General features: G+C 50.1%; 1 protein-coding gene across 1 annotated transcript in view; it reads right to left on the bottom strand.

Moving 5' to 3' along the window:
* LOC112075666 (FH2 domain-containing protein 1-like) overlaps positions 1 to 12070 on the bottom strand; it is a 12349-nt gene extending 279 nt beyond the window's left edge. The window contains exons 1-4 of the mRNA XM_070441004.1: positions 11985 to 12070; positions 8422 to 8522; positions 8164 to 8234; positions 7704 to 7811 (exon numbers count right to left, since the gene is read on the bottom strand). Of these exons, the coding sequence (XP_070297105.1) occupies positions 7704 to 7811; positions 8164 to 8234; positions 8422 to 8522; positions 11985 to 12070 (366 nt within the window). The remainder of the gene's footprint in view (positions 1 to 7703; positions 7812 to 8163; positions 8235 to 8421; positions 8523 to 11984) is intronic.
* Positions 12071 to 12571: the final 501 nt, after the last annotated feature.

The following is a 12571-nucleotide window of genomic DNA, read 5'->3' as shown; positions in this document are numbered from 1 at the left end:
CCTGCCAGCCGCCTCTCCACTCTCTCTCCCTGCCCTCGCCTGCCAGCTCTCCCTCGCCTGCCACTCTCCCTCGCCTGCCAGCTCTCGCCTCCGTCCATCCTGTCTCCTTCCCTGCCGAACTCTCTTCTCCCTCCCCTCCGCCAGCCCTCGCTCGCCCTGCCCAGCTCCCCGCCCACCCCTCCTCCCTGGCCCACTCCCCTCCCGCCCGCGCTCCTCCCGCTCCCCGGCCCCAACTCTCCCCCCTCCCTTCCCCGGCCCAGCCTCCCTCCTCCTCCTACCAAGCTCTCCCTCCCTCCTCTACCAAGCTCTCCCTCCCTCCCTGCCCGCAGCTCTCTCCCCTCCGCCTCCGCGCTTGTACGCCCCAGCTTCTCTCCCTCCCCTCCCAGCTCTCACTCCCGCTCCCGTCCCCGGCCCAGCTCTCTCTCCCTCCCTGCCCGGCCCAGCTCTCTCTCCCTCCACTCCCCGGGCGCCAGCTTCTCCCCGTCCCTCCCTCCTACTAGCCAAGGCTCTCCCTCCCTCCCTCCCTCTAGCACAAGCTCTCCCTCCCTCCCCTCCACCAGCCTCTCTCGCTCTCCCGGCCCAGCCTCTCTCCTCCTCCGCGGCGCCATCTCTCTCCCCTCTCCCTCCCCGGCCCACTTCTCTCTCCTCTCCCTCCCCGCCATTCTCTCTCTCCCTCCCTCCCCGGCCCCAGCCTCTCTCCCTCCCTCCCTCCCCGGCCCAGCCTCCTCCCTCCCTCCTCCCAGCTCTCCCTCCCTCACCCGGCCCAGCGCTCTCCCCTCCCTCCGCCAAGCTCTCTCTCCCTCCCTCCCCAGCTCTCTCTCCCTTCCTCTCACCCCTCTCTCTCCTCCCTCCCCAGCTCTCTCTCCCTCCCTCCCCAGCTCTCGCTCCCTCCCTCCCCTCCCCATGCTCTCCCTCCCTACCACCTCCCTCCCGCTCTCCCTCCTCCCTTGCCCAGCTCTCTCCTCCCCCTCCCCTGCCCAGCTCTCCCTCCCTCCCTCCCCTCCAGCTCTCCCTCCCCAGCTCTCTCTCCCTCCCCGCCCAGCTCTCTCTCCTCCCTCCCCAGCTCTCTCTCCCTCCCTCCCCACCTCTCTCCCTCCCTCCCCCTCTCCTCCCCTCCCTCCCCAGCTCTCTCTCCCTCCCTCCCCAGCTCTCTCTCCCTCCCTCCCCAGCTCTCTCCCCCTCCCCAGCCTCTCCCTCCCCCCTGCCCCAAGCTCTCCCCTCCTCCCCTCCCCAGCTCTCTCTCCCTCCCTCCCCTGCGCACTCTCCCTCCCTTTCCCCTTGCCCAGAGCTCTCCCTCCCTCCCTGCCCCAGCTCTCCCTCCCTCCCTCCCACCGCCCAGCTCTCCCTCCACTCCCTCCCCCGCCCAGCTCTCCCCCCTCCCTGGCCCACCCCCCCGGCCCACTCTCCCTCCCTCCCCGGCCCAGCCCTCCCCGGCCAGCCTCCCTCCCTCCCCGCACAGCTCTCTCTCCCTCCCTCCCTCCTCCTGCCCACCTCTCTCCTCCCTCCCTTGCCCAGCTCTCCCCTCCCCTGCCCAGCTCTCCCTCCCTCCCTTGCCAGCTCTCCCTCCCTCCCCTGCCCAGCTCTCCCTCTCCATATCTCTCCCTGCCATCATGTCTCCCTCCCGCTGCCCACCTCCCTCCCTCCCCTGCCCAGCTCTCCCTCCCTCCCTCCCTCCTGCCCAGCTCTTCCCTCCCTCCCCTGCCCAGCTCTCCCCTCTCCACATCTCTCCCTGCCATCCATGTCTACCCTTGCCCTGCCCACCTTCCTCCCTGAAGCTTCTCCCATCCACCCCTGCAGCTCTCCGCTATCTCGCCCCATGCTTCTCCGCCCTCCCTCCAGTTTCCACTCTCCCTCACCATGGTGACGTAGTGGCAAAGAGGTTCATGCCAGGTTTGTTGGCCTTGGTGTCCCCAGCTTTAGTAGAGATGCCATCCTGAAACCGATGCACTGCCAAGCGTACCCACCCTAAAACAACAGTTTACTTTCACTGCCTACATACATACAGACTAAAAACAACACCACCACATAACATATTCACTTTAGTCATTAAGCAGTCAGACACTAACGAATAGACGGCACATTAAAAAACAAGTTTGAAAACAAGGCCCACGTACAGCTACTATATGATATTCGAGAATACACATGTAAGTCCTTACAGTCAAGAATAAACATGTATTGTAAGTCCTTGATAGTGATTAGATACAATGTTTTAGCTTAAAGTACACGATTCAAGTCCTTGAAAGGTGTTATGTCCATCGTAGTCGCCTTCAAGCACCAGCGGATGATTTGAGTGGAGTTCGTCCACAAGACCAACAGCTCTGATGGGGACAGAGAGAGAGCGAGCAACAGATAATTATTATTCACTTGTTTTTGGCTAATACATACATAATCATATATAATATACTATATTTCTCCACCTGCCAATTAAACCTTAATTGAAGACTGTGGATGACAGAACAGAAAAGAGCAGAAGAGAAGACGAGAGAGAAGATAGAAAGAGAAATTACACATTAGTGAGCACAGAGGAGAGCAGTGTGGTCACCGATTTGCTGCTTTATCATTGACAGCGATGGAGTGTTTTCATTTCTCATCCATCAGAGGAAGAATTCTTCTCTCAGCATCAGATCTTCAGACGCTGCGCTCATAGCTGGAGATAGGACAACACCATCATATGTCCACCCTCTACCCATACTGCTTACCATCATACTAACGAATAGACACCAGCATACAATACCATCATTCTCACCGTACTAACGCCCTTCATCACCCTAGAGAGACAAACCATCATCCAACTGACCCCTCATTACGCTGAAGACAACACCATCATCACACCCAGGTAACGCCCTCTCACGCGAGATAACACCATCTCACAGATTACTAAATGCTACCCATACAATACACCCTCATCAACACGCAAGCTCAAGCTAGTAGACACACCATCCACTTGAGATAGACAACCCGCTGGAATAGACAACAACCATAAGCTTGAGATAGACAACCTATCAACCCAGTTATAACCTCAACGGGATAGACCACACTCATCAGCTGAGATGACACCCTCATCACACCTAGTAGATAGAAACTAAACCATCATCACACAGATGACACACACATCATCACACAGGTATAGACTAGACCTCTCAGCCGAGATGACACACCCATATAACAGATACAACACCAATCATAACAGGAAGACCACATCATCACAATGACCCCTTCTCACCCAGGAAACGTCCATACTAAAACACACCATTCCATCACAATGACCCCCTTCTCACCATCAACGTTCTAGCAGAACAACACATCAATCACAATGACCCCTTCTCACCCAGCTACAACCTCATCACATATAGACCGATCTACGACAACACCATCATACAACCAACTTCTACCCGGTCTCACCCTCTAGCTAGTAGACAAACACCATCATCACAATGACCCCTTCTCACCCAGACTACCTCAAGCTATCACAATGCACACCCCTTCTCACCCAGGACTAACCTATACCACTCAAACCCTTCACCAGTATCGACCCCCAGAACGCCTCTCACCCAGGTACTTAACCTAGTACCCTCAACAATGGACCCCCTTCTCACCCAGACAACCTTACCCATCACAATGACCCCTTCTCACCCGATCAACGCCCACTAGAGATAGCACACCATATAAATGAACCCCTTCTCACCCAGGACTAACAGCCCCATACTAAGACCCTTCACCAACAACACCATCATCACAATGACCCCCTCTCAGCCAGCTAAGTCCATACTAGAGAACACATCCATCCACAATGCCCCTTCTCACCCAGGCATTCAAAGCGAGAGACAACACCATCACACAAGCCCCCTTCTGCACCCAACTAGCGATACGGAGACACCCATCATCAACAATGACCCCTTCTCACCCAGGTACTAAAGTCAGCTAGAAAACAATACATCCTACAATACCCCCCTTCTCACCCAGTACTAACAGCCTCAACCTAGATAGACACATCATCATCAGCAATGACACCCTTCTCACCCAGGTACTAACCGGCCCTCAATACTAGAGTATGCACCATCATCACAATGCTCAACCCGTCTTACCCACTCCATCTATCACAGACCTCACTCCACCACGACTCCTCTAGCTAGAGATATGACATACCATCATCACAATGACCCCCTTTCCTCACCCAAGGTACTAGTCCAGCCCAAACTAGTAGACCATCATCAACAATGACCCTCGCTTCTCACCCCAAAGTACTACGCTAGCTGATTTAAATGACACCATCAATCAGCAATGAACCCCCTTCTCACCCAGGTACTAACACCACAAACTAGTCCCCATCACATGACACCCCTTCTACCCCAGCGTACTAAACCCAGCCCAAACTAGTACCCATCATCAACAATGACCCCTTTCACCCAGGTACTACAGCACTAGTACACTCACAATGACCCCTTCCATCACCCATGGGACTACAGCCCTATACCCATCACAATGACACCCCTTTCACCCAGGTACTAGCACCAACTAGTACCACTCACAATGAAACCCCTTCTCACCCAAGTGAGCGTAACAGCCGCAACTGAGTACCATCTCACAATGAACCCATTCTCTACCACAGACACCACCGCAAACTAGTACCTCATCACAATGAACCCCTTCTCACCGACTCCTAGTAGTCACATGAACCCTTCTCACCAGGTAACAACCTATACCTCACAATGAACCCTTCTCACCCAGGCTACATAACCTAGTACTCCTCACAAATTTGAGACACACCATTCTCAGCCATAGGTACTAACCTAGTACCTCTCAGCAATGAACCTTCTCTTACCGCAGTACGTAAAACCTAGTACCCTCACAAAATGAAGCCCCAATTCTCCACCCAGGTACTAACCCCTAGTACCCTCACAATCAACCCCTTCTCACCCAGGTACTAACGCTAACTAGTACCCTCACAATGAACCCTTCTCACCCAGGTACTAACCTAGTACCCTCACAATGAACCCCTTCTCACCCAGGTACTAACCTAGCAACCCTCACAACAACCCCTTCTCACCCAGTACTAACCTAAGTACCCTCACAATGACCCCATTCTCACCCAGGTACTAACCTAGTACCCTCACAATGAACCCTTCTCACCAGGTACTAAACCTAGTACCCTCACAATATGAAACCCTCTCACCCGCTACTGGAACCAACTAGTACCCTCACAATGAACCCCTTCTCACCTCAACGAATACTAAACCTTAGTACCCTCTACACATGAACCCATTCTCACCCAGGTACTAACTAGTACCCTACACCAATGAGACCCCCTTCTCACCCATATACTAAACGTAGTACCTCTTCACAATGAACCCCATTCTCACCCAGGTACTAACACTAGTACCCTCACAAATGAACCCTCCACCCAGTACTAACCCCCTAGCAATAGCCACCCGTCACCACAATGAACCCATTCTCACCCAAGGTATCTAACCTAGTACCCCTCACAATGTAGACCCCTTCTCACCCAGGTACTAACCAGTACCCTCACAATGATACCCATTCTACACCCAGTACTACCTAGACTCACAACGAACCCATTCTCACGCACAACCCCCCGTCAATTCTCACAGTCACCTAGTTACCCTCACAAGAACCTTCTCACCAAGACAAACCTAGTACTCACAATGAACCCCTTCTCACCCAGGTACTAGACCCTGAAGTACCCCCCTCACAATGAACCCCTTCTCACCCAGGTACTAACCGTTACCCTCACAAAACCCTACTCTCAGCCCATGTAGGACTTAACTCAGACCCTCAACAATGAACCCCTGCTCACCCAGTACTAACGCCCCATCTAAGATAACACCATCATCAAAAACCCCTTCTCACCCAGCTACTAAGCCTAAGGTCTGAGTGACACCGCATCACAATGACCCCCTTCTCACCCAGGCTTATAACCCACTAGTACCCTCACAATGACAACCCTTCTCACCCGACAAGCTCCCATAGCTTAACATACACCATCTCACAATGAACCCTTCCTCACCCAGTACTAACCAGCACTATACCCTCACAATGAACCCCTTCTCACCCAGTACTAAACCTAGGTACCCAATAGCCAATTCTCCAACTAACCGATCACCTCCACAATGAACCCGCCTTCTCACCCAGGATACAGCCCAAACTAGATACCCTCACAATGAACCCCTTCTCACCCAGTACGTACTCACTTAACCAGCCTCACATACTAGTTACCATACCCTCACAATGAATCCCATTCCTCACCCAACTAAGAGCCACTAACTGTACCTCTCACAATGAAACCCCTTCTCACTTCCAGTACAATAGCTCTTCATGTCGCACTTATACCAGCTCACAATTGAACCCTATTCTCACCCATACCCTAACCTAACTCAAATCCTTAGACCTCATCACAATGAACCCACTCTCACCCATAAGTACTAACCTAGAGTACACTCACAATGAACCCTATTCACCAGGTATAAAACCAATAGTACCCTCACAATGAACCCTTCTCACCCAGCAGTGACTTAACCTTATGTACCCTCACAATGAACCCTCTCCTCATCCACCCTAGTACTAACTATAACCCTCACAATATAACCCTTCTACCCAGTACTAACCTAGACCCTCACAATGAACCCCTTATCTCACCCAGTACTAAACCTAGGTACCCTCACAATCGAACCCATTCTCACCCAAGGGATATACCGACCAATACTAGTCCCCTCACAATGAAAACCCATTCTACACCAAGGTACTAACTATACCCTCACAATGAACCCTCTTTACCTCAGGTACTAACCTAGTACCCTCAACAATGAACCCCTTTCCACCCCAGGTACTAACCTAGTACCCTCACAATCAACCCATTCTCACCCAGTATCTAACACCAACTATACCCTCACAATGAACCCTTCTCACCCAAGGTACTAACACCCCACTAGTTACCCTCACAATGAACCCTTCTCACCCAGGTTACTAACTAAACCCTACAATGAACCTTCTACCTGGACTACAGCCCAACTGTCTTACAAACCCATTCTCACCCATTACTAAGCCTAGACCCTCACAATAACCCATTCTCACCCAGTACTACCACCCAAACTAGTACATCATATCACCTGCTCACAATAACCCAATTCTCACCCAGGTGACTAACCTGACCCTCACAATGAAAACCATTCTCACCCAGGTACTAACCTATACCCTCACAATGAAACCCATTCTCACACCAGGTACTAACCATAAGTACCCTCACAATAAACCCATTCTCCGACCCAGGTACTAACCTATACCCTCACAATAGAACCCATTCTCACCCAGGTACTAACTAGTACCCTCACAATAACCCAATTCTCACCCAGTGACTAACCTAGTCACCCTCACAATGAACCCTTTACATCACCTAGGTACTATACCGTTTACCCTCACAATGAAACCCATATCTCACCCAGGTACTAACCTAGATACCCTCAACATGATCTCACCCGTTACAGTACCCAAATGAACCCATTCTCACCCAGGTACCAACCTAGTACCCTCACAATGAACCCATTCTCACGCCAGGGTACTAACCTTACACCTTCCAACAATAACCCCATTCTCACCCAGGATACACCAAACTTAGTACCCTCAACAATGGAACCCTTCTCACCCAGTTCATTCCATGTGGTTATCAACCACCCAGCTCTCCCCCTCACCATGGTGACGTAGTGCAAGAGGTTCATGCCAGGTTTGTTGGCCTTGGTGTCCGCCAGCTTTAGTAGAGATGCCATCCTGAAACCGATGGCACTGCCAGCGTACCCACCCTAAAACAACAGTTTACTTTCACTGCCTACATACATACAGACTAAAAACAACCACACAATAACATATTCACTTTAGTCATTAAGCAGTCAGACACTAACGAATAGACGGCACATTAAAAAACAGTTTGAAAACAAGGCCCACGTACAGTACTATATGATAGTAGAGAATACACATGTATTGTAAGTTCTTGATAGTAGAGAAAACACATGTATTGTAAGTTCTTGATAGTCGAGAATACACATGTATTGTAAGGCTTTGATAGTAGAGAATACACATGTATTGTAAGTTCTTAATAGTAGAGAATACACATGTATTGCAAGTCTTTGATAGTATATAAATGGTGTTATGTACAGCATTCATGTAGTTCCCAGCCTTCAACACCAGGCGGATGATTGAGTGGAGGTCGTCACAGACCAACAGCTCTGAGGGACAGAGAGAGAGCGAGCAACAGATAATTATTATTCACTTGTTTTGGCAATAAAAATATATATATATATATATTTCCCCTGCCAATAAAGCCTTTTGAATTGAAAGACAGAGAGAGAAAGACAGAGAGAGAGAAAGATAAAGAGAATTAACTAGTGGGACAGAGGAGGAGCAGTGTGTCACCATTTGCTGCTTTAGTCATGACAGCGATGGAGTGTTTCATCTCATCCATCAGAGGGAAGAATTCTTCTCTCAGCATCAGAGTCCTCAGACGCTCCTCATAGCTGGAGATAGACAACACCATCATCACCCAGGTACTAACGCTCCTCATAGCTAGAGATAGACAACACCATCATCCCCAGGTACTAACGCTCCTCATAGCTGAGATAGACAACACCATCATCACCCCAGGTTCTAACGCTCCTCATAGCTGAGATAGACAACACATCATCACCCAGGTACTAAACGCTCCCTCATAGCTGGAGATAGACAACACCGATCATCACCCAGGTACTAAAGCTCCTCATAGCTGGAGATAGACAACACCATCATGCACAGCTTAGAGAGTAGACAACACCAACATCACAGCTTAGAGATAGACAACACCATCATCACAGCTAGAGATAGACAAACCATCATCACCCAGGTACTAACGCTCCTCATAGCTGGAGATAGACAACAACCCATCATCACAGCTAGAGATAGACAACACCATCATCACAGCTAGAGATAGACAACACCATCATCACAGCTAGAGATAGACAACACACATCATCACAGCTAGAGATAGACAACACCATCATCACAGCTAGAGATAGACACACACCATCATCACAGCTAGAGATAGACAACACCACATCATCACAGCTAGAGATAGACAACACCATCATCACAATGACCCCTTCTCACCCAGGTACTAACGCTCCTCATAGCTAGAGATAGACAACACCATCCATCACAATGACCCCCTTCTCACCAGGTACTAACGCTCCTCATAGCTAGAGATAGACAACACCATCATCACCAATGACCCCTTCTCACCCAGGTACTAACGCTCCTCATAGCTAGAGATAGACAACACCATCATCACAATGACCCCTTCTCACCCAGGTACTAACGCTCCTCATAGCTAGAGATAGACAACACCATCATCACAATGACCCCTTCTCACCCAGGTACTTACCTGTACCCTCACAATGAACCCCTTCTCACCAGGTACTAACCTAGTACCCTCACAATGAACCCCTTCTCACCAGGTACTAACCTAGTACCCTCACAATGAACCCCTTCTTCACCCAGGTACTAACCTAGTACCCTCACAATGAACCGCCTTCTCACCCAGGTACTAACCTAGTACCCTCACAATGACCCCTTCTCACCCAGGTATAACGCTCCTCATAGCTAGAGATAGACAACACCATCATCAAATGAACCCCCTTCTCACCCAGGTACTAAGCTCCTCATAGCTAGAGATAGACAACACCATCATCACAATGACCCCCTTCTCACCCAGGACTAACGCTCCTCATAGCTAGAGATAGACAACACCATCATCACAATGCCCCCTTCTCACCCAGGTACTAACGCTCCTCATAGCTAGAGATAGACAACACCATCACACAATGCCCCCTTCTCACCCAGGTACTAACGCTCCCATAGCTAGAGATAGACAACACCCATCATCACAATGACCCCTTCTCACCCAGGTACTAAACGCTCCTCATAGCTAGAGATAGACAATACCATCACCATTACAATGACCCCCTTCTCACCCAGGTACTAACGCTCTCATAGCTAGAGATAGACAACACCATCATCACAATGAACCCTTCTACCCAGGTACTAACGGCTCCTCATAGCTAGAGATAGACAACACCATCATCACAATGAACCCCTTCTCACCAGGTACTAACGCTCCTCATAGCTAGAGATAGACAACACCATCATCACAATGACCCCCTTTCTCACCCAGGTACTACCCGCCCAAACTAGTACCATCATCAACAATGACCCCCTTCTCACCCAGGTACTACGCTCCTCATAGCTAGAGATAGACAACACCATCATCACAATGAACCCCTTCTCACCCAGGTACTAACCTAGTCCCTCACAATGAACCCCTTCTCACCCAGTACTAACCAGGCCCAACTAGTACCATCATCACAATGAACCCCTTCTCACCCAGGTACTAACCAGCCCAACTAGTACCATCATCACAATGACCCCTTCTCACCCAGGTACTAACCAGCCAAACTAGTACCATCATCACAATGAACCCCTTTCACACCAGGTACTAACAGCCCAAACTAGTACCATCATCACAATGAACCCCTTCTCACCCAGGTACTAACAGCCAAACTAGTACCATCATCACAATGAACCCTTCCTACCCAGGTATCACCACCCAAACTAGTACCATCATCACAATGAACCCCTTCTCACCCAGGTACTAACCTAGTAGCATCACAATGAACCCCTTCTCACCAGGTATACTAACCTAGTACCCTCACAATGAACCCGTTCTCACCCAGGTACTAACCTAGTACCCTCACAATGAACCCTTCTCACCTAGTACTAACCTAGTCCTCACAATGAACCCTTTTTACCCAGGTACTAACCTAGTACCCTCACAATGAACCCCTTCTCACCCAGGTACTAACCTAGGTACGCTCACAATCAACCCATTCTCACCCAGGTACTAACCAGCCAACTAGTACCCTCAACAATGAACCCTTCTCACCCAGGTACTAACCTAGTACCCTCACAATGAACCCTTCTTACCCAGGTACTAACCTAGTACCCTACCAATGAACCCCTTCTCACCCAGGTACTAACCTAGTACCCTCACAATCAACCCATTCTCACCCAGGTACTAACCAGCCCAAACTAGTACCCTCACAATGAACCCCTTCTCACCCAGGTACTAACCACCCCAAACTAGTACCATCATCACAATGAACCCTTCTCACCGCAGGTTACTAACCTAGTACCCTACAATGAACCCCTTCTCACCTAGGTCTAACCAGCCAACTAGTACCATCATCACAATCACCCATTCTCACCAGGTACTAACCTAGTACCCTCACAATGAACCATTCTCACCCAGGTACTAACCACCCCAAACTAGTACCATCATCACAATGAACCCAGTCTCACCTCAAAAAGTTACTAGTACCTCACAATGAACCCATTCTCACCCAGGTAGCTAACCTAGTACCTCACAAATGAACGCCATTCTCACCCAGGTACTAACCTAGTACCCTCACAATAACCCATTCTCACCCAGGTACCTAACCTAGTTACCCTCCAATTAAACCCATTCTCACCGCAGGTACTAATCCTAGTACCCTCACAATGACCCATTTCACCAGGTACTACCTAGTACCCTCACAATGAACCCCTTCTCACCCAGGTTACTAACCTAGTACCCTCACAAGAAACCCTTCTTCTCACCTAGGTACTAACCTAGTTACCCTCACAAATTGAACCCGTATTTTATTCTCACCCAGGTACTAACCTAGTTACCCTCACAATGAACCCTTCTCACCCAGGTACTAACCTAGTCCCATAATGAACCCCCTTCTCACCAGGTACTAACCTAGTACCCTCACAATGAACCCATTCTCAACCCAGGTATCTAACCTAGTACCTTCACAACAACCCCTTCCTCACCCAGGACTAACCAGCCCAAACTAGTACCATCAACACAACCCCTTCTCACCACAGGTACTTTAACCATGCAGCACCATGAGAGATCGGGCTCACACAGCTGGGTCAGGTCTCCACTGAACAACACAGCTCCTTCAACCTGTGGCGAGGCAAACACATCCATCAGTTCCCATCAGACACACAGCACAAAGGAACACATGTAGCGACAGTTCACTGGTAATGTGATGTTCAAGCCCTGGCCTGGAGCTAAACGACAGTTCACTGGTAATGTGAATGGTACAGACCTGGGCTGGAGCTAACACGACAGTTATTTGACTGGTGGAGCTAACACATAGGTAATGTGTCCCTGGGCTAGTGGAGCTAACGACTAGTTCACTGGTAAATGTGATGGTTCAACCCCTGGGCCTGGAGCTAACGACAGTTCACTGGTAAAGACAGCCTGGTGGCGTAAAGATGATGATTGTGGAGTGAGCCCTGGCCTGGAGCTAAACGGCAGTGGCACTCGGAATGTGATGGTCAGCCCTGGGCATGGAGACTGAATTAATCGAACCAGTTCACTGGTAATGTGTTAGCCTGGTCTGGAGCTAAACGACAGTTCACTGGTAATGTGCATGGTTCGCCCCTGGGCTGGAGCTAAAACGACAGTTCACTGAATGTGAATCGT

The sequence above is a fragment of the Salvelinus sp. IW2-2015 genome, unplaced genomic scaffold, assembly GCF_002910315.2.
Source record: "Salvelinus sp. IW2-2015 unplaced genomic scaffold, ASM291031v2 Un_scaffold3330, whole genome shotgun sequence".
NCBI classification, from domain to species: Eukaryota; Metazoa; Chordata; class Actinopteri; order Salmoniformes; family Salmonidae; genus Salvelinus; species Salvelinus sp. IW2-2015.
The sequence above is the reverse complement of the archived record's forward strand: the minus strand, read 5'-3'. Positions and strand labels throughout refer to the sequence as shown.